This window comes from Centropristis striata, chromosome 14 (assembly GCF_030273125.1).
Source record: "Centropristis striata isolate RG_2023a ecotype Rhode Island chromosome 14, C.striata_1.0, whole genome shotgun sequence".
NCBI classification, from domain to species: domain Eukaryota; kingdom Metazoa; phylum Chordata; class Actinopteri; order Perciformes; family Serranidae; genus Centropristis; species Centropristis striata.
The window spans coordinates 12004566-12028539 of NC_081530.1; the positions used below are offsets into that span (position 1 = coordinate 12004566).

At 38.1% G+C, this 23974-nt stretch overlaps 1 protein-coding gene across 1 annotated transcript; it reads left to right on the forward strand.

Moving 5' to 3' along the window:
* Positions 1 to 17295: 17295 nt before the first annotated feature.
* Positions 17296 to 19764, forward strand: LOC131985265 (complement C1q-like protein 2). The gene is made up of 5 exons (XM_059350307.1): positions 17296 to 17373; positions 17422 to 17536; positions 17751 to 17888; positions 18885 to 19016; positions 19131 to 19764. Exons 1-5 carry the CDS (start codon positions 17296 to 17298, stop codon positions 19412 to 19414), a joined length of 747 nt encoding a protein of 248 aa, XP_059206290.1. The 3' UTR covers positions 19415 to 19764.
* Positions 19765 to 23974: the final 4210 nt, after the last annotated feature.

Here is a 23974-nt window from a genome sequence, read left to right on the forward strand (position 1 = left end):
TGTGATTTCTCTATAAAATCTCATGTAAGTGTCATTTCGAGTTAGAGAGCTTATGGACTGCACCTTGTGTGTATTATATTTGTTCTCTCCACTTTTTATCGATAATAAAGTGTGTCACAAGATCTTGGACTCCTGCTTGAAGATTTTTGAGACTTGTTAGAGAGTTTTTTTGGAGCTGTTTTCCAACGGGGCTTTTGATTTATTGTTAAAGATAAGAGAAGTAATTTTTTCCAATTGGACTCCTTTAAAAACTAATTTATGAGCTATTTGACCTACAACTTGGACCAATAAATTACACGACAATGTGGTTCCTGTGATAATAGACAGAAGACCACACAGAAAAGGGGATTTGAGGGAAGGGTTCTATGAAAATAGAAAGAGAGGGGTTAGACACACCTTTCTTTTATTGGTAGCATAGATTGTATAATGACCGGACGACATGGCTTCACTTCCTCCCGTTGTACAACATTGAGGCCTAACTATCCCAGATACAGGTGCTGCCATCTTGCACTGGTGACGTCACACAGAGCCAGAGTGGTGCTGCAGTGTCGAGTTCCCACACAAACATCTGCCAAGGATATTATAATTAATGAAAACTAACGAAATAACGAAAACTAGAATTGAAATTAGATTTTTGTTAACTGAAATAAATCTAAAAACTATTAAAAAAAACAAAAAAACTATTGTATTGACAAAACTAACTAAAACTAACTAAAATTATAATGGATATGGCCTTCGTTTTCGTCTTTGTCAACTTTTTTCATACATAATCCAGTGTTTCTATTTCTCCACCGCTGAGTGTGTGTATTCCTGCTTTGTGGGCTTCCAGGAGAAGCGCAAGTTAAATAATGACAATAATTAATGACACCACATTGGCTGTAAAGAGCAACTTCTCAGCTTTCAGAAAACATTGGAATTTTTCCGATAGCGCAAACCCTTTAGTTATTATGGTAAAAGTGTCGCCGGGGCAACACTCTGTAAACTTTGGATGTTGTGCTTTCACTGTGTTCAAGTGAAAGTCTTCAATTCAACCATGAGATTACAAATCACACTCCCCGCAAAATACATATAGGGGAAACACTGCATTAATCCTTTTTGGTTGATATGAAATGTATTTATTTAGCTCTGACCACATAGCTGCTGATTAGTGCAGGAACACATGGTAAATATGTTTACTGAGACTGGGATGTCTACACTCCAACCTAAATTCAAAACACCTGATGTAAGAGTTAATCACCTTATTGGGGCTGAGATGGATAAACCAAAGGAAATAATGGCAAAACTTATTATGACCTCTTTGGATCTCGCACCCAACACATAGTCTATAACAAAAAAGTAAAACTAATAAAAACTAAACTAAAACTAAGCATTTAAAAAAATAATAATAATAAACTAAAACTAGCAAACTCACTCTAGAAAGTAATAAAAACTAACTGAATTTGAAAACAAAAAATCACAAAGAAATTAAAACTAAAACTAATGAAAAATCCTAAACTATTATCACCTTGACGGCTGCCTGACCAATTGCAAGTCAATTATGAGTTTTTGACATCAGACAACTTTCACTAAAGCTAAGCTTAGTGTCTATTCCTCTTTAAGCTATATTAAGCTGGGCTTTGTGCTTTCATGGATTTAATGAATTATTTCAAGAAGCTGAAATAAAAGAAAAGAAAAAGTTCAAAAGTTCAAATTAACTGCCACAAGCATGCATAGTGGCACATTTTAGGCAGTTCTATTCAGGATGTATCTCACTATATTCCAAAACCTTTTGAGCAGCTTTCAGTGTGCATACTTGACTTTAGGTAGATGACAAAGGTTGACATGCTCCTGTGTAATTTAGCAGTGAAGCCTGAGTAAGCGCCTCCATGCCAGTCAGTTGGAAGTGGAACACATCAGGCGTAATAAACCAACCAGGGTCCCTGTAGCCTGGCTTCAGCCCTCATGTGAATGAGAAATCACTGGAGCAAAGCTGATCCCTCAGGACACTCTAATGCCACGCTTTAATGGTTCTGCCCACATAAAGCCTTTGCCCATGAAAATGACATGTCAGTACCAGGCTGCTAGCAGCCCACTTACAAATGTCAAAGCTGGGAGCAGCTAATCATTGCTAATCTGTAGTTTGGGATTTGAAACGCAAGTCCAAAGTGATTTTCTCAGCATTTTTCCCTGGAAAAGCCTATAAACATAATTTACATCCTTAGAAGAGACTAAAATGTCTCACTGAGACCATATCTATAAACGTTTTAATTTGTAATATAAAAGCCCTATTAATTGCTCAGCTTTGTGATGGTTGCAGGGCTGGACTGGCCATCTTGCATGCTGGGCCAATTATATATATTTTTTAATAAAAAAATAGAGAGAAGGCCGAGGTGTCTTTGGCCCCTTTTGTTGTCAGGCAATCAATCAATCAGCCACTCACGTCATGGCCTGACAAGTCTTTTGGGCCAACAACATTTTAGGTAGACTCATTGACCAATGGCCAAAAAAACTCCTCCTTGGGCCCATCGACTGTCAATCAATCAAAAAGTCACGGCACAGAGAAAGTATAAACGAAATGCATAGGAGTCGCGGGAAAATTATGAGACAAACAAACGAAAAGCAATCCAGGCAATTGATGCCAAATGTGCTGAACTAGCTGAGATGTTTAGAGCTGCAGCAGCCGGACCTTATTCAGCACGGTGGCGGCAGGGGACCTCCCTAACCTCTCTAAGACGGAGCTTCTATTCATCCCGGCCCACCCAGCCCTACATCAGCCTATCAATCTTCAGCTTGGATCCATGCACGGAACCTGGGTGTCATGACTGATGACCAACTGACCTTCAAGACTCATGTGTATTCAACTGTCAGATCGTGTCGATTCGCCCTGTAGAACATCAGGAAAATCAGACCCTACCTGACCCAACAATCCACACAACTCCTGGTTCAGGCCCTTGTGTTAACCCGTTTAGACTACTGCAAGTCTCTACTGGCGGTCTCCCTGCATGCACCACCAAGCCTCTGCAGATGATCCAGAACGCAGCGGCGCATCTACTGTAGTCTTCAAATTTAAAGCCTTGTCTCTTGCTTACAAGACAGCAACGGGAACAGCTCCTTCATATCTGAACTCCCTTGTTCAGGTTTATAAACCCTCCCGCCCACTACAGTCTTCCAGTGAAAGATGGATGGCTCCTCCTCCGCTGAAGGGCTCTACGTCTCTAACCAGACTCTTCTCCTCTGTAGTGCCCAGGTGGTGGAACAACCTTCCAAACTCCATACAATATGCTGAGTCCCTCTCAATTTTCAAAACGAAGCTGAAGACCCAGCTCTTTACTGATCACCTACACCAGGGATGGGCAACTGGAGGCCCGGGGGCCGCATACGGCCTGCACCCTCACTTGAAGTGGCCCTCAGTACAACTACATGCATTTGAGCATGAAATCTTAAAAGTGCAGTGTACAAAGGCACAACATTACTTCTTGCATTAATGTTGGTCTGCTGTTCTTGCACTGAAAAAAAAGAAAAGAAATCACAGTAAGTGGTTATTTTTTATTTGCTTCAAACCTTTTGTATTCCTATTTATACTGTTAAACAAGCATTTGAGCATGAAATATGTTAAGTTACTGCACTGTAAACATATTTAAAATTGCAGTTTCATCATATCTAAGTGTTCTGTCATATATGTGGCCCTGTGGTAGTGTCGATGAAAAATTGTGGGACCCCTCCAGCATTTAAGTTGCCCATCCCTGTCCTACACACATAATCAACACACAGCACGCACACACGCAAAAAACCCCCCCCAAAAAACCTGCACGTCCCAAAAGCACTTACGTCCTAACAGGACTCAACGTAATATATGCCACTTATTCTTGTGTTTCTTTTGACTTCATCCTTGCTTGTATTGTATGTACTCTCAAATGTATGTCGCTTTGGATAAAAGCGTCTGCTAAATAACATTGTAGATTGCAAGGGATGGTGGAGGCAGGCTTCACAGAATTAGGCAAGAGAGGTGGACAGAGATGGCAGCCACATGCGGTAAGAAGCGATTAATGGTTCTCTGCCTGACTCGAATATCATAAAGCCAGGTTGATACCTTTATTTTGTTAGCTTGCTAACTTTTTGAACACAACATGTGGAGTTTGCTTGCAACATCATTAATGTATTGTATGTGTATAGACAGGTGTCTTGTTTATAATTAGTACTGGGTGCGCTCTCAGCCAGGGGGCAAAAGCATATTAAGAGAGGAAAGTTTGTGCTGCCTCCACTATGTGGCACTGATAACAGTAACTTTGACCCCTCCGGACCTTTAAAGGAGTTTAACAGTTACAGACACCCTGATGACGTAATTGGTTGAAGTTTTAAGACTGGCACAGCAACATGCTTGGCTTGCCTACTGTTCAGTTATATAACCAGTTTGCCACACAATAGTGCCTTGTCATAATTACATGTTGGACAGACTTGTTAGTGTTGAGAAGCTGATTTGCAGTAATCTATGCCAGCATCATCAGTGGTTGATAGATGTGGAGGTGATAAACAGACTAGCAGTTAGACATAAAGGTTATGCTATTTCAGTGTTAAATGTGCTAGTAGGACATTTCTGTCTCTGCAGGGTCATTTGCCCACTTAAAGGTTTCTTTCTGGATATGTTAACATATGTTTCCTGGACATTTTATACAATGATTTTAAAATGATTCATATTCACCTTAAAGAAATTGGTTAATAGAATATACTTTACATTGAGCAATTGTGTTCCCTCTGTACTGTTAATGTGTGTTCTTCCATATTTTGGCCTGGTCAGGGCAAAAATGTATTAATCAATCTTTTCCAAACAGGAGACAGGATTGTGTCTGAAAACAAAATTATTCCAACTTTATGGGCAACCATGTATATGCAAAATTACATCCTAACCTCAGCTGTACTTTCTGCTAATAAGCACACACAAACTTATGAAACTAAGATGGTGATAAACAGCATGTTGTTGTTGGCATTTAGCTCAAAGCACTACACTTAAGTACAGCCAGCATATGTAGACTTACAAAAGAATTGGACAATTGATATATGAGTTAGTTAGAAGAAGGTAAAAAGTGCAAATTCTCAGAGAAAGCAGTGTCTCCATAAGAAGAAGAATATTACAATGAACTGTTTCCGTGCTTGTATGATGACAACTACCAGAAGATCTTTGCTCTATTTAGGGTACTGGAAATGATTATTCAATTTTTTCCATCAAAACTAAATTACATGTTTTCAAGGTATATCGGAGGTAGCACAGGTAAAACCTCTCAGGCTGTGTAAAGCTGTGCAGTGAAGGAAAGGCTTCTCATCTTCAGCAGAATCTCAATCTGTATGACAAATTCTGAACAAGATATCAGTGAAGGGCAGAGAAAAGTAATGCAGAAGGAAATGATGATGACCTTTATGATTGCATGATGCATTATTTATTTCAGTATATCATCATCATGTCATTATATCAAATACAACTATTAAAATTGTTTACTGTACTCTGCATCAACGGCAGTGTATTGAAAATGATTATTAAACATCTTTTTTAAATATTTTTTTGCAAAAAATATTGCAATAATAAAATACCGAGACATAAACAGACAGAGAGTGAATATTAAACAACGACAATAATGGTACCCCTGTGTGTGTGTGTGTGTGTGTGTGTGTGTGTGTGTGTGCGTGTTATAGATCTAGCAGTTAAGTATTAATATATGATAATAAATCTTATGTATCATTATTAGGCAGAGAAAGCGATACTACTAAAATGTAAATAGAATAAAAAACTATATATAATAATAACAATAATAATTTATTTTTTTTATAATTGATTATTAAACATCTGCAAAAGACAGGTCATAAATCAGAAAAATCCTCTATTCAGAATATTGGTGGAAACATATTTTTACAGGCATGTGTGTGTGTGTGTGTGTGTGTGTGTGTGTGTGTGTGAATCTGTGTTTTTGTATATACTTGCACACAGCCCAATATATCAATATAAATCTATTTTTTAATAATTGTATTAATAATCAATCTTTTCTATATATTTTAACAATATGTATATCATGTTTATGTATTGGCCCACCAAGGGTGTTATGGATCAACACATTGATAATCCTGTATCTATAAAACACAGTAGCCTAATCTAATGAGGAGGGGTGGTAATGTTCTGCAGAGAGACATCACGGCTACCTGCAGCTGAAAATGAATATAAATATAATTGCAGAAAGCATTGAAAATGAATGTGAGGCATTACAGCATTAGTAATTACCAAAATAATTTTCTATGTTTCTGTAATAGTTAAAACACCAGTATGTAGAAGCTCTATAATATAATTTTTACTGTTATGAATTCATTTTCAAATTTACTGTTTCACCAAAAAAATATAAAAAAGTAAAGCACCTTATTATTTCTTGACTGAGATGTCAAATTATAGTTATTTACTTGCATCCTTGAACATAAAAATGAGTTTTAGTGGTTGAATGTTCTGCTTGATTAATTTCTGACTTCTCAGAGAGGTCCAGTGAGCCGGCTCAAATCTGGGTATAAAAAGGTTAATTCAGTTGGTTATTTTTGCCCAAAAAATAACTAACATTTTTGTTTAAAACAAGCTTTTGAAAGATTTCTAAAATATTAATGTTTTCTCGTTTTTATGACAGGAGGTCTAATACATTTGTTAAGCACTGTATGTGATTTAAAAGGGGAAAAGATAGTAAAGGGATGTTTGGTAACACTTTACAATAACCATCATTTATAAACTGTATATAGGCCATTTAGAATGGTAAATACATAATTTATTAATGTTTAACTAACTAAATAATTCATAAATGGCTAATAGATGGTATATTAATGTAAGTTTATAGTTAATTTACCATTAACAAACAATTACATTTTATTTTATTTTATTAAAAGTTTTAGTTGCACTCATTATAACATTTTTAACACCATATTAAGTTTGTTAATGATTTTAAAATGATTTATATTCACCTTTAAGAAATTGGTTGAAAACATTTAACGATTAAATATGTATAGCACTTTGTAAATGGTTAATAATTGGTTTATAAACCATCTATAAACATTACTTAGTTGGTAATTGTAAAGTGTTACAGAATGTTTATTCTAAATTCAAACTCAAATAGTTAAAACATTCAGGTGCAGGGGTCTGGGTCAGTGAGAATCCCTTCTGCTCATTCTGAAGCTGCATCCCAACAGGAAGTGCTGCCTCAGTCACAGCTGCTCTTCTTTACTGGAGGTCAATAGGGGACGCCAAAAACACAGGGAAAGGTTTTGGACAATTTCTGCTGACTGTGTGTTGTGCAGCATTGTGGACCTTTGCTGTTATCAGTAACGTCTCTCGAGGACTTTTTCTGGCCCTCTCTCAGAGACCCCCTAGACCAGGGATGGGCAACTTAAATGCTGGAGGGGGCCACAAATTTTCATGGACACTACCACAGGGCCACATGTAGGACCGTGCACTTCACCAAATATGTTGAAACTGCAATTCTAAATATGTTTACAGTGCAGTAACTTAACATATTTCATGCTCAAATGCATGTTTAACAGTATAAATAGGAATACAAAAGGTTTGAAGCAAATAAAAAATAACCACTTACTGTGATTTCTTTTTATCAGTGCAAGAACAGCAGACCAACATTAATTGCAAGAAGAAATTTGGGCATTTTTCAACCCAGTCTCATACACTGCACTTTTAAGATTCCATGCTCAAATGCATGTAGTTGTATTGTAAGGGCCACTTCAAGTGAGGGTGCGGGCCCTGGTATGTGGCCCCTGGGCCTCCAGTTGCCCATCCCTGCCCTTGACCAAACAAGTACATTCTTGTGGTCTGGTTTTTCAGTGTGGACAGGGCTTTTCCACTTCTTAATATCAGAACTTGCACACTATCGTGTGAGTTTAGACAGGGCAATCTGTTGTCTGCTCAGACTCCGAGTCAAAAGTTTGATTCAACTCGGTTTAACCCTCTGGAGTCCACGAAAGCGTTGGAGCACGACTTCTTCATGACATCACAACGTAAAAACGAAGCAGCATGGAGCCCTGCTGTCAGCTTTTCTCTAAAGTTTTGGCTTTTCCAGAAGTTTCCATGTCCAATTTAATGCATCAATCCTTTTTTAGCAAAGGTAAAAACACCTTTACCAAGTGTATTAACATGATTTTACTTTTTTTGCAGATATTTTTCTAATCATGCTTTGTGTATTTACCATTTGTCATGCAATCTTTTGTGTTTACTGTTTTTTGTGTGTTTTTTGTAATTTCTGTGTTTTTATCTGTGTTTTTAATCATTTTTGTGTGTTTATTGTATTTTTATTATGTTTTTGGTGTGTTTTGAATGTGTTTGTATGTGTTTTTTGTAATTTTGTGTGTGTTTTTGGTGTTTTATGTGTGTGTGTGTTTTTTTTTTTTTTGTGGTCATATAGGTGAGGTTGTCTGGAAAACAATGATACCAACACGTCATTGTAAATAAAATGTAAGTGGTTTATACAGGCAGAATGAAAAGGAGCCCAAAACCGCCAAAAGAGCCCCAAACTCCAAAGGGTTAAGTAATGTGAATGCTTAGACTTCAAAGGATTACAGAGTTCTTTAGTCTTTTGCATATTCACAAAGCTCAAACATCACCTTAACACCCACAGTTTGATGTGTTTATTCACAATTTAAGTTGCCGTTGTCTATTTAATCTGTTGAAGTGGCACACCATATCGAGGCCTACTTTAGCAGTGTTTATGTCAACAGCTCTTTTAAAATATCTCGTTTGGAAAAGAAATTACTCACACAGGACTGCCTGAACTGAAAATGAGTTTTAACTAGGGCTGCAAAAGTCTGCTGTAGATTGGAAACTTGTGTTATCTAGCTATTTAACTAATTGATATAACTGAATGCATGTGCACTGCTGCTGCCTGCTAGTGAATGTTTTTGTAACTTTGTGTTGTTGTTCTTCAGAAGTCTGACTTTATTACCGTGATGGATTTATTGAGGAAGCAACAAGAGAAAGTATTCTTTATCTCTCCTCTAACTTCTGTTTCTGGTAAGTGTTTGCTTATCTCAGCCAATGAACAACCCCAGAGAGGTCACTATATGTGACTGTCTCATTAATGTTTGACAGGTAGAGATGATGATGTTTTGGTTTGCTCCTTCTTCAATGACTTGTTTTTTATATCAAGTTGTTCAATATTTACAATTTTAAATTTCAGTGATGATGACAATCACATCTATCTCGTACTGTTTGTCTCAGAACCTGTCAGTGTTATCAGCTGTGAGGTGATTTTTTAACAATGATTTTAATAATCTACATTATAGTGATTAACTTGTAACTGCGCCTCCTTAATTTACAGTAAGATTTCCCCAAAACTCACAGCATTTAGAAAATATTTTAAAATACACTTTTTGAATTATTCTCAACTGATTTGGAACTATATTCCAACATAAAGGCACTGTTTGTTTCAGTGTTGTTTCCACGTCACATGTTTCAACTAATATTTGTTATCAAAATATTCTCCTCCACGTGTTTCTGGTTAATATTTCTGGTAATGATTGATCAGCAGCAGACACTATATAAAGCTGGGATTAAGACAGAAACAGCAAAGGAGAACTGGATAGACTGCCACTGTGAGAATGGAGATGACGATGTGTCATCTACTGATGACACATGCTGCTGCTGATCTGCTCTCTCTCCACGGCTCAGCTTCAGACACAGTCTGACAAAGAAATGATTCCACAAAAACAGAGTGAACTCCAGAGAAGTGAACCAACGAACGGCTCTGACCAGCGACAGACCTGCACACAAGACATCCATGCTGTGCTGAGAGAGATGAGCGCCTCGTTGGCTGAGCAGAAGGTGGAGACGAGGCACTTACAGAGAGAGAATGAAGGTACAGCAGTATGTAAGGTAGAGAGGAAGTGATAGTAATAGGAACCAATGCTTTGTTACAGGAGGTTTCTGTATAATGTTGTAACACTGAATTATTTGGCACGATACTTGCAAATAATATTAATGATCCTCAGCTCCAATGATAGGAGTCAAAGATAATTTCCAAAGAAACTAACTGTGAATAAAATAAAATCTAACAGACGTTTACTTATCTATTTCAGCACAAGCAACTCAGCTGGAGTCACAGAAAACTCAGCTGGAGTCACAGAAAACTCAATTGGAGTCACAGAAAACTCAGCTGGAGAGGCAGAGGCAACAACTTCAAGGTAATGTAAGCAGTACATGAATGCTCAAAGTGATTTATAACAGCGTATCATCAGAATATATGAACAAGACACTTTTTATCATTTACCGTCTGGCTCTTGTGAGTAAATTAGCAGAAATCACAAGCTCCCTTGTCTCACTGAGGTGTGTTTTTGTGTCTCTCTGGTTCCCACTGAGGGAAAAATTGTGATGAATTCACGTCACACACCTGTTACTTTGTCTTGTGGAAAAGACAGCAATTGTTATGAATTAGAATAAAACTTAGAAAATTCTGTGAAAGTATTGATCAACTTTTTTGTGTAGAACATGGCATGGAACCATCCATGTTTTTTTTTTTAGCTGAATAGGCGACAGAAACCCATGTTTTTGATATTAAAACATTTGAAAACACTCTAATTTGGCCCACAGCAATGATGGTGAAACACATGCAGCATTGTGTTCATGACATACAGATATGTGATGATTTTTAACTTTTCCAGCACAAGCAGCAGAGCTGATCACTGTGAAGGCCAGGTCAAATGTCACAGAAAACCAGGTGGAGGCTTTAAAGAGAGATGGAGAAGGTGAGGCTCAGCACTTCATCAGCCATTTAATATTTTAACATTTTTATTATAAAAAAAACAGCAAAAATGATCGATGAAAGAAAATTGAAGAAAGGTTTGTTAACATTGTTGAATCCAGTTCTCTCTCTCAGTCAAACAGGTGGCTTTCTCAGCCTCTCTGTTGGCTTCAGGCTCAGGACATGTGGGACCATTTAACACTCACACTACTCTGGTCTTCAGACACGTCGTCACAAATATTGGAAATGCCTACAACCCAAACACAGGTACTGGAATTCTCAAATTTAAATACTAATATTGAATTTTGATTGAGCTATGTAGACTTTAACCTGCTTTAGATGATTCTCTGATAACATTCACTGACAAAAACTGTGCCACAGGTTTTTTCATTGCCCCAGTGAGAGGAGCCTACCACTTTGAGTACTACATAGGAGCAGGTGGACATTCTTCTATTGATTCAGGTGTTGTGTAGGTTAAGAATGGAGAGCATATTTTTATTGCATATGAGTATCAGCCGTCTGGTCATGTCAGTTCTTCTAATGGTGCCACGCTGCTTCTAGAGGTCGGAGATGTTGTATATTTGCGTCTGTGGATTAACAATAGAGTGTTTGACAATGGAGATCATCACAGCACCTTCAGTGGCCATCTGCTTTTCACCGTGTGAAAGAGAAGCAGGACTTCTTTTTCTTCAGCTATATGACAGCCGTGCACAATGCAGCAGACTGTCACTACTATTGATAATTATGTTTTTCTTGTTATGAAAGCTGATTGACAATGCTGCACAACAGCACAATGTTTTAATAAGGAAAGATTTATGGATGTTTAATCTGTATCTCTGTCTGAATTCACATCAAAATACATAGTGATTAACAGTGTGGAGATACTTGAGATACATGTTTTTTAACATTAAGTTAACGAATGACAAAAATTGTGTAAATATTTAAAAGTCATTTTACTTAAAGAAACACAAAACAAAATCACCAGAAAGGACTCACTCACTCGTTGGACCGCAGCATCCAACTAAACCACGTCACTTTACTGTCTGACTGTTTTTTACTTTGTTCTGTAGAAACTTGAATGGTCTTGTGTTGTTAATGTGAGAGAGAAAATCCCCTTTGTACCATCAAATTCACGACACAGTAACTGTACTGGTTTTATTAGTCAGAATAAAAATCTAGACATACAGGAGAACTGTATCAGTAGCACCTAATTAAATGTTGTATTTATTCTGTGAATGAGCTTAATGACAAAGATTTATAACATGCTTATACTTTTGTAATGTATTGACATTTTTATTTTGTGCTAATTTAAATAAAAGCATGATGTCACTGCAGAACCAGCTGTTGTCTTTTCTTCATCACATGGTAAAATTAGTTTAAAAAAAAGATATTGTCATATCTTTTTGACAAAAACAAACCATTACATGTAACAAAATTATTTTATGTTATATCAATAGTTAAATCCACTAATTAAACATAAAGTGTAGTTCTCATCCACACGATGAGTAATTATAATGTGATTAAGTTGTGCTCATTAGTGAGATCATAGTGAACATGTTATTCACATACAGTACAGTACTTGTATTTTCATCTCTGCTTTTTTAACTATAATGTTCCTTTAATATTTCTTTCTGTCTCTTCATTCACATTTTAAATTGCTGTTGTCACAGCCGTTGAGACTACAAGCTCAGTGAACACAGTCACTGATCTGTTTTCAGTGGAGAAGCTCTACACTTTGTCATATTATGACTTTATGACTGAGCACTTGTGTTTGGTTTGGTACAAATGTCTTCATGTCGGTTTGGAAAAGTGTGTTTGTGGTTACGATCACGTAAAGTGAACACTGCTGCTGCCTGCCAGTGAATGTTTTTGTAACTTTGTGTTGGTGTTCTTCAGAAGTCTGACTTTATTACCATGCTGGATTTATTGAGGAAGCAACAAGATAAAGTATTCTTTATCTCTCCTCTAACTTGTGTTTCTGATTAGTGTTTGCTTATCTCAGCCAATGAACAACCTCAGAGAGGTCACTATATGTGACTGTCTCATTAATGTTTGACAGGTAGAGCTGTTGATGTTTTGATTTGCTTCTTCTTCAATTACTTGTTTTTTATATCAAATTGTTCAATATTTACCATTTTAAATTTCAGTGAAGGCAGTCACATCTATCTCGTACTGTTTGTTTAGAATCTGTCAGTATTATCAGCCATGAGGTGATTTTAAACAATGATTTCAATAATCTACATTGTTGTGATTAACATGTAACTGCAACTCCTAAACTTACAGTGAGATTTCACCAAAACTCACACCATTGAGAAAATATATTAAAATAAAATTTTTGAATTATTCTCATCTGATTATTGGAAAAGTTGGAGCTATGTTCCAACATAAAGGTACTGATAGATAATTAATTTGTGTACTGTGTGTTTCAGTGTTGTTTCCACGTCACATGTATCAACTAATAATTGTTATCAAAATAATCTCCTGCACGTGTTTCTGATATGTATTTCTGGTAATGATTGATCAGCAGCAGACACTATATAAAGCTGGGATTAAGACAGAAACAGCAAAGGAGAACTGGATAGACTGCCACTGTGAGAATGGAGATGACGATGTGTTTTCCTCTGCTGCTGCTGATCTGCTCTCTCTCCACGGCTCAGCTTCAGACACAGTCTGACAACGATATTATTCCACAAAAACAAAGTGAACTCCAGAGAAGTGATCCAACGAACAGCTCTGACCAGAGACAGACCTGCACACAAGACATCCATGCTGTGCTGAGAGAGATGAGCGCCTCGTTGGCTGAGCAGAAGGTGGAGATGAGGCACTTACAGAGAGAGAATGAAGGTACAGTAGTATTTAATGTATAATGTTGTCACACTGAATTATTTGGCACGATACTTGCAAATAATATTAATGTCCCTCAGCTCCAATGATAGGAGTCAAAGATAATTTCCAAAGAAACTAACTGTAAATAAAATAAAATCGAACAGACATTTACTTGTCTATTACAGCACAAGCAGCTAAGCTGAAAGAACTGGAGGCACAGAAAACTCAGCTGGAGTCACAGAAAACTCAGCTGGAGTCACAGAAAACTCAGCTGGAGTCACAGAAAACTCAGCTTGAGTCACAGAAAACTCAGTTGGAGTCACAGAAAACTCAGTTGGAGTCCCAGAAAACTCAGCTGGAGTCACAGAAAACTCAAGTGGAGTCACAGAAAACTCAGCTGGAGTCACAGAAAACTCAACAGGAGTCACAGAAAACTCAGTTGGAGTCACAGAAAACTCAGCTGGAGAGTCAAAGGCAACAACTTCAAGGTAATGTATGCAGAACATGATGTCTTAAAGTGACTTATAATAGTGTATCATGAGAAAAAATGAACACAATTTTTTTTTTTTAATCATATGCCGGTCAAGGAAAAAATTCTGGCTCTTATTTTTGAGTAAATTAGCTGAAATCACAAGCTCCTTTGTACCACTGAGGTGTGTGTTTGTGTCTGTCTTGTTCCTATTGATGAAAAAGTTGTGATAAAATCATGTCACACACCTGTTACTTTGTCTTGTGGATAAGACCACAACTGTTATGAATCTGAAAAAAAAACTTAGAAAATTCTGTGAAAGTATTGATCAACTTTTTTATTGATTAACTTTTTTTGTAGAGCACGATAAGGAACCATCCATGTTTTTTTTTTTTTTTTTTTTTTAGCTATTTAGGCGACAGAAACCTCTATTTTTCATATCAAAACATTTGAAAATGGTCAAATTTAGCTGGAGGACAATGGGAACTATAAAAATGTTGATGGTAAAACACATGCAGCATCATGTTCATCACACAGATATGTGATGATTTTTTAACTTTTCCAGCACAAGCAGCAGAGCTGATCACTGTGAAGGCCAGGTCAAATGTCACAGAAAACCAGGTGGAGGCTCTAAAGAGAGATGGAGAAGGTGAGGCTCAGCACTTCATCAGCCATTTAATATTTCAACATTTTTATTATAAAAACAAACAGCAAGAATTATTGATTAGAAAAAATAAAGAAATGTTTGTTAACATTGTTGAATCCACACTATGTTTAGAATAATGACATTGTTCTCTCTCTCAGTCAAACAGGTGGCTTTCTCAGCCTCTCTGTTGGCTTCAGGTTCAGGATATGTGGGACCAATTAACGCACACACTCTTCTGGTCTTCAGACACGTCGTCACAAACATTGGAAATGCCTACAACCCAAACACAGGTACTGGAATTATCATATATAAATCATTAACTTATGTTCTGTTAAAGCTATATTGACTATAACCTGATATATATGATTATCTGATAACATTCAGTGACAAAAACTGTCCCACAGGTTTTTTCATTGCCCCAGTGAGAGGAGCCTACCACTTTGACTTCTACATCGGAACAGGTGGACATTCTTCATATGTTTCAGGTGCTGTTTTGGTTAAGAATGGAGAGCATATTTTTATTGCATATGAGCACCAGACGTCTGGTTTTGGGAGCTCTGCAAATGGTGCCACGTTGCTTCTAGAGATCGGAGATGTTGTATATTTGCGTCTGTGGATTAACTCAAGAGTGTATGACAATGGAAATCATCACACCACCTTCAGTGGCCATCTGCTTTTCACCATGTGAAAGAGAAGCAGGACTTCTTTTTCTTCAGCTACATGTCAGCCGTGCACACTGCAGCAGACTGTCAGTACTATTGAGAATAATGTCATTTATTTTTTCTTGAAAGCTGATTGAAAACAAAGTAAAACAGCAAAATGTGTTGCTAAGAAACAATTTTTGGATTTTTAATCTGTCTCTCTTTCTGAATTTAGATATCATTCAACAGTGATATAAAATGTGGGGATACTTGTAATACATGTTTTTTTTAAACATTAAGTGTATTAAACTCATGACAAAATTGTGTAAATATTTAAAAATCATTTTACTTAAAGAAACACTAAATAAAATCACCAGAAAGGACTCAGTCACTCGTTGGACCGCAGCATCCAATAAACCACGTCACTTTACTGTCTGACTGTTTTTTACTTTGTTCTGTAGAAACTTGAATGGTCTTGTGTTGTTAATGTGAGAGAGAAAATCCCCTTTGTACCATCAAATGCACGACACAGTTAACTGTGCTGGTTTTATTAGTCAGAATAAAAATCTAGACATACAGGAGAACTGTATCAGTCACAGCTAATTAAATGTTGTATTTATTCTGTGTATGAAAACTTAATGACAAAGATTTATAACATGTTTGTACTTGTGTAATGTATTGAATTTTTATCTTCTGCTAATTTGAATAAAAGCATTAAATGACCACTGCAGTACCAACTGTTGTCTTTTCTTCATCACATGGTAAAATTAGTTTCAAAAACAAAATATATTGTCATATCTATTTGACAATAACAAACCATTACATGTCACAAAATTATTTTATGTTATATCAATAGTTAAATCAACTAATTGAATATAAATTGTAGTCCTTCTCATCACGTTGAGTAATTATAATGTGATTAGGTTAGTTAGTTAGTTAGGTTCTTTATTGGTTTATAGGTTGTGCTCATTAATGAGAACAGTGAACATGTTATTCAGTACATACAGTACAGTACTTGTATTTTCATCTCTGCTCTTTTAACTATAATGTTCCTTTAATATTTCTTTCTGTCTCTTCATTCACATTTTAAATTGCTGTTGTCACAGGCGTTGATGAGACTACAAGCTCAGTGAACACAGTCACTGATGTGTTTTCAGTGGAGAAGCTCTACACTTTGTCATATTATGACTTTATGACTGAGCACTTGTGTTTGGTTTGGTACAAATGTGTTCATGTCACTTTGGAAAAGTGTGTTTGTGGGTACGATCACGTAAAGTGGACACGGCTGCTGCCTGCCAGTGAATGTTTTTGTAACTTTGTGTTGTTGTTCTTCAGAAGTCTGACTTTATTACCGTGCTGGATTTATTGAGGAAGCAACAAGAGAAAGTGTTCTTTATCTCTCCTCCAACTTGTGTTTCTGGTAAGTGTTTGCTTATCTCAGCCAATGAACAACCTCAGAGAGGTCACTATATGTGACTGTCTCATTAATGTTTGACAGGTAGAGATGATGATGTTTTGGTTTGCTACTTCTTCAATGACTTGTTTTTTATATCAAATCTCGTACTGTTTGTTTAGAATCTGTCAGTATTATCAGCCATGAGGTGATTTATAACAATCATTTTAATAATCCACATTGTAGTGATTAACATGTAACTACAACTCCTTAATTTACAGTAAGATTTCACCAAAACTCACACCATTGAGAAAATATATTAAAATACACTTTTTTAATTATTCTCAACTGATTTGGAGCTATTTTCCAACATAAAGGTACTGATAGATAATTCACTTGTATACTGTTTGTTTCAGTGTTGTTTCCACGTAACATGTTTCAACTAATAATTGTTATCAAAATAATCTCCTCCACGTGTTTCTGTTATGTATTTCTGGTAATGATTGATCAGCAGCAGACACTATATAAAGCTGGGATTAAGACAGAAACAGCAAAGGAGAACTGGATAGACTGCCACTGTGAGAATGGAGATGACGATGTGTTTTCCTCTGCTGCTGCTGATCTGCTCTCTCTCCACGGCTCAGCTTCAGTCTGACAACGAAATTATTCCACAAAAACAAAGTGAACTCCAGAGAAGTGAACCAACGAACGGCTCTGACCAGCGACAGACCTGCACACAAGACATCCATGCTGTGCTGAGAGAGATAAGCGCCTCGTTGGCTGAGCAGAAGGTGGAGATGAGGCACTTACAAAGAGAGAATGAAGGTACAGTAGTATGTAAGGTAGAGAGGAAGTGATAGTAATAGGAACCAATGTTTTGTTACAGGAGGTTCTGTACAATGTTGTAACACTGAATTATTTGGCACGATACTTGCAAATGATAGGAATGTCCCTCAGCTCCAATGATAGGAGTCAAAGATAATTTCCAAAGAAACTAACTGTGAATAAAATAAAATCTTATAGACGTTATCTATTTCAGCACAAGCAACTCAGCTGGAGTCACAGAAAACTCAGCTGGAGTCACAGAAAACTCAGTTGGAGTCACAGCTGGAGTCACAGAAAACTCAGCTGGAGTCACAGAAAACTCAGTTGGAGAGGCAGAGGCAACAACTTCAAGGTAATGTAAGCAGTACATGAATGCTCAAAGTGATTTATAACAGCATATCATGAGAAAATATGAACAAGACACTTTTTATCGTATACCGGTCAAGAAGAAAAATGTCTGGCTCTTATTTTTGAGTAAATTAACAGAAATCACAAGCTCCCGTGTATCACTGAGGTGTGTGTTTGTGTCTCTCTGGTTCCTATTGATGGAAAAGTTGTGATAAAATCATGTCACACAAGTGTAACTTTGTCTTGTGGAAAAGACAGCATTTGTTATGAATTAGAATAAAACTTTGAAAATTCTGTGAAAGTATTGATCAACTTTTTTTGTGTAGAACATGGTATGGAACCATCCATGTTATTTTTTAGCTGAATAGGCGACAGAAACCCCTGTGTTTGATATTAAAACATTTGAAAATGGTCAAATTTGGCTCACAGCAATGATGGTGAAACACATGTAACATCGTTTTCATCACATACAGATATGTGATAATTTTCTAATTTTTCCAGCACAAGCAGCAGAGCTGATCACTGTGAAGGCCAGGTCAAATGTCACAGAAAACCAGGTGGAGGCTCTAAAGAGAGATGGAGAAGGTGAGGATCAGCACTTCATCAGCCATTTAATATTTCAACATTTTTATTATAAAAAACAGCAAAAATGATTGATGAAAGAAAATTGAAAAAGGGTTTGTTAACATTGTTGAATCCATACTATGTTACATTACATGAGATTACATGTCATTTAGCTGACGCTTTTGTCCAAAGCGACTTACAATAAGTGCATTCAACCTGAGGGTACTAGACTTAGACCACAGGTCAAGTAAGTACAGAACTTTAAGAGCCCACTGTCATCGCTACAGGAGTGCTATATGTTAAAGAAGAAAAGAAGAGAAGAAGAGAAGAGAAGAAGAGCGTTTTTTTCTGGGGGTTTTTCTATGTTTAGAATAATGACATTGGTCCCTCTCTCTCTCTCTCTCTCTCTCTCTCTCTCTCTCTCTCTCTCTCTCAGTCAAACAGGTGGCTTTCTCAGCCTCTCTGTTGGCTTCAGGCTCGGAAACTCTTGGACCAATTAACGCACACACTAATCTGGTCTTCAGACACGTCGTCACAAACATTGGAAATGCCTACAACCCAAACACAGGTACTGGAATTCTCATATATAAATCATTAACTTGTGTTCTGTTAAAGCTATATTGACTATAACCTGCTATATATGATTATCTGATAACATTTAGTGACAAAAACTGTCCCACAGGTTTTTTCATTGCCCCAGTGAGAGGAGCCTACCACTTTGAGTTCTACATAGGAGCATATGGACATTCTTCACATGGTTCAGCTGCTGCGTTGGTTAAGAATGGAGAGCATATTTTTATTGCATATGAGCGTCAGCCGTCTGGTTATGGCAGTTCTTCTAATGGTGCCACGCTGCTTCTAGAGGTCGGAGATCTTGTATACTTGCGTCTGTGGATTAACAAAAGAGTGTTTGACAATGAAAATCATCACACCACCTTCAGTGGCCATCTGCTTTTCACCATGTGAAAGAGAAGCAGGTCTATCAGTACTATTGATAATAATGTCATTTATTTTTTTCTTGAAAGCTGATTGACAACAAAGTAAAACAGCAAAATGTGTTGCAAAGAAACAATTTTTGGATTTTTAATCTGTCTCTCTTTCTGAATTAACATATAAATCCATAGTGATATACAATGTGGGGATACTTGTAATACATGTTTTTTTTTACATTAATTGTATAAAACTAATGACAAAATTGTGTAAATATTTAAAAATAATTTTACTGAAAGAAATACTAAACAAAATCACCAGAAAGGACTCACTCACTCGTTGGACCGCAGCATCCAACTAAACCACGTCACTTTACTGTCTGACTGTTTTTTACTTTGTTCTGTAGAAACTTGAATGTTCTTGTGTTGTTAATGTGAGAGCGAAAATCCCCTTTGTACCATCAAATACACGACACAGTAACTGTAGCCTACTGGTTTTATTAGTCAGAATAAAAATCTAGACATACAGGAGAACTGTATCAGTTGTAGCTAATTAAATGTTGTATATATTCTGTGAATGAAAGCTTAATGACAAAGATTTATAACATGTTTGTACTTTTGTAATGTATTGAAATTTTTATCTTGTGCTAATTTAAATAAAAGCATGATATCACTGCAGAACCAGCTGTTGTCTTTTCTTCATCACATGGTAAAATTAGTTTAAAAAAAAGATATTGTCATATCTATTGGACAATAACAAACAAATACATGTATGAAAAAGATTTTATGTTATATCAATAGTTAAATCCAGTAATTAAACATAAAGTGTGTTTGTCATCCACACGATGAGTAATTATAATGTGATTAAGTTGTGCTCATTAGTGAGATAATAGTGAACATGTTATTCTGTACATACAGTACAGTACTTGTATTTTCATCTCTGCTTTTTTAACTGTAATGTTCCTTTAATATTTCTTTCTGTCTCTTCATTCACATTTTAAATTGCTGTTGTCACAGGCGTTGATGAGACTACAAGCTCAGTGAACACAGTCACTGATGTGTTTTCAGTGGAGAAGCTCTACACTTTGTCATATTATGACTTTATGACTGAGCACTTGTGTTTGGTTTGGTACAAATGTCTTCATGTCAGTTTGGAAAAGTGTGTTTGTGGTTACGATCACGTAAAGTGAACACGGCTGCTGCCTGCCAGTGAATGTTTTTGTAACTTTGTGTTGTTGGTCTTCAGAATGAAGTCAGTTAACGAACTCCTTCTACAGATTTTACCCGATCAACTTCAAACTTGGTCAGTACCATCACAAGGCCTTTGGGATCAAAAGTTATTAAAAGCTTTACCGACGGTCACACTATGTGGGCGTGGCATGGCGCCAAAATATGGTGTCTCGCCATTTAACACCAGACTGTATAACTTGACCATACATTGTCCAATCTGTCCCAAATGTCACACACATGATTACGGTCCTGCCCGCAACACACCCACGGGTCACTATTGACACCCAGTCATAGCGCCCCCTGCTGGCAACAGCAACTAACATGTTTTACACCTACCCCGAGCACAGTGGTAGGAGACACACCATTTGGGACGCATAGGGACTGAGCCCACAGCACCGCGCCCGACGTGGACTCCGCTGACATCGCCTCCCCCGACGGCTCGGTCCCGTTCAGTCCTGCTTGCAGGCCTAGTTAGGGACCGAGCACCGAAGGTGCGAGGACCCTATTGTAATTGGTCCGTTTATTATTAGGGCCCGAGCAGGCAACGACCTGCGAGGTCCCTATTGTATTTCGAATGATTATTTATTAGGGACCGAGCACTACCAGTGCGAGGCCCCTATTGTTATTGGTCTGTCCTTCCCAAAAATGAATCACTAATTTGGAAGCTTTGTCATATTCAAAAACTCACCATATTTGGAATATACGTCAATCTCACGTGAAATTTACGTATTCTAGTGTTCGCGGGAATGGGCGTGGCAAAATGACTCACTAGCGCCCCCTAAATGTCATTATTTCACACTGCTTTGTCGTAGACACACGAAATTTGGTACATACGTGTATCATGGGAAGACGCACCAAAAAGTCTGGGGTAGCTATTCTCTAAAACGTACAGGAAGTCGGCCATCTTGGATCGAATGTGGCATTTTCCCCATTTCCACCACGCATACTTTAACGAACTCCTCCTACAGATTTTACCCAATTGCCTTCACACTTGGTCAGTAGCATCACAAGGCTGTTGGGATCAAAAGTTATTGAAAGCTTTACCACCGCTCACACTATGTGGCCGTGGCATGGCGGCAAAATATGGCATCTCGCCAAAAAACAACAGATCTTTATAACTTTTACATACTTTGTCCCATCTGCTCCACACTTCTCATGCTTCATCAGAGTCCAGCCCTTGACACTTCTAAATAACAATATTTCATAAAGCCCCGCCCCTTATGCTTAATCCACGCCCCCTTTCATAAAATCACCACGTTGCATACTTTACATAACTCCAACATTAGATTTAATCCCATTGACTTCATACTTGGTCAGTACCATCACAAGGCCTTGGGGAACACAACTTATCAACACCTTTACTGACATTCACAATGTGTGGCCGTGGCATGGCGGCAAAATATGGCGTCTCGCCATCGAACACCAGACTGGATAACTTCACCATACATTCTCCAATCTGTCCCAAATTTCTCACACGTGATGAGGCGCCAGCCCTGACCACACCCACATGTCAATATTGAAACACAGTCATAGCGCCCCCAGCTGGCTACAGAAACTAACATGTTTTACACCTAGCCCGAGCAGTAGGTTTCACGTAGAGACACGATATTTGGTACACATATGAATCATGTCGAGACACACCAAAAAGCCTCTTGGACCCATACCTCAAACCCAACAGGAACTCCGCCATCTTGGTTTGAATATCGCAATATTCAGCGTTTTGGGCCATTTCCAGGTCGCATACTTTAACGAACTCCTCCTACAGATTTTACCCAATCAACTTCAAACTTGGTCAGTACCATCACACTGCCTTTGGGATCAAAAGTTATTCAAATCTTTCCCGACGGTCACACTATGTGGCCGTGGCATGGTGACAAATATGGCGTCTCGCCATTTAACACCAGACTGGATAACTTGACTATACATTGTCCAATCTGTCCCAAATTTCACACACGTGATGAGGGTCCAGTCCTGAACACACCCACATGTCAATATTGACACACACTCATAGCGCCCCCTGCTGGCAACAGCAAATAACATGTTTTACCCCTACCCCGAGCACAGTAGTATGAGACACACCATTTGCTACGCATAGGGACTGAGCCTACAGCGACGCGCCCGACGTGACCTCCGCTGACATGGCCTCCCCCGACGGCTCCACTCGGCTCGATCCCGTGCGTTAAGGCTAATAACTCCCACATTCTTCATCGCACATTCAAAAAACTTATATCCACGCGTTCACTGAGTTGTGCTGAATCTCGTGATATAGGCCACTCCCATTTTCGCCTAGAGTTTTTTTTCGCAAATTCGCGAAATGTCGTAAACCTACTTTTTCGAACTCCTCCTAGGCAATTTCATCGTTTTGCACCAAACTTTGCACACAGCATCTATGGACCCTCATGACAAAAAGTTATTAAAAGAATTTTGATTACCCAAAGAATACTCAAGTTATTAAATAACAACTTCCTGCAGGTGGCGCTATTTTCAACACAAAACACGAAGTGTTGCATATCTCCACATTGGTGTGTCTGAATGACATGAAACTCAGGTTACTACTTCCCCATGAGCCCCTGAGGCTCTCTGCAAAATTTTAGGCGATGACCACTAGGTGGCGCTCTTTAAATTGAAGTATTTTATATCTCCAAATCGGTTGGTCGGATTAACACCAAAGTTGGTATACTTATTGTCAATGCCCACTTGAGAATAACTCTTGAAGGTTTTATTGATCGGCCCCTAGGTGGCGCTCTGGCGGCAGTTTAATTTAATAAGTGTCACTGTGCCCAGACCACAAGACTTAAGGCAATGAAATTCATAGGGGTGGTATAGACTGGCCCTAGCCTGGCTAACACCAGACCAAATCTCATTGGAGATTAGGTCTGGACACCTACAATGTATTTCTCCGTAGAGGAGGTGTGGTTTACGATCCTCCGGAGCCGTTTATTGGACGCTTAGAATGTCTATCAAAGCGTCTGTAGGTAGCTCGTAGCCAATCAGATCAGTTATACCAGATGACGTAGTAGAGCAACAGAGATGGATGTTTGTTGTGTGTGTGTCTGTGAGAGAGTGTTGTTTGCTGCTTTGCTTCTCCAGTTCTCGCTTTCTGCAAGATTATTTATTTTCACGCTTTATTCCCCCTCATGTCATTCAGCCACACACATCCACTGATTTTATGGGCAAAAAACAAGCTGCTGCGGGTCTCTGGGGGCTCCGCTGTCCCCCGATTCGGAGCGAGATCACCGGCGGTGACCGGCGGTCTCACCGGCTCGGCGCAACGAGCCGCAGAAACCGCCCGTGCGGCGCTAATAGCCCCGCTACCGGTGATCTCGCTACGAGCCGGGGGACAGCGGAGCTGCCGAGAGACCTTTCG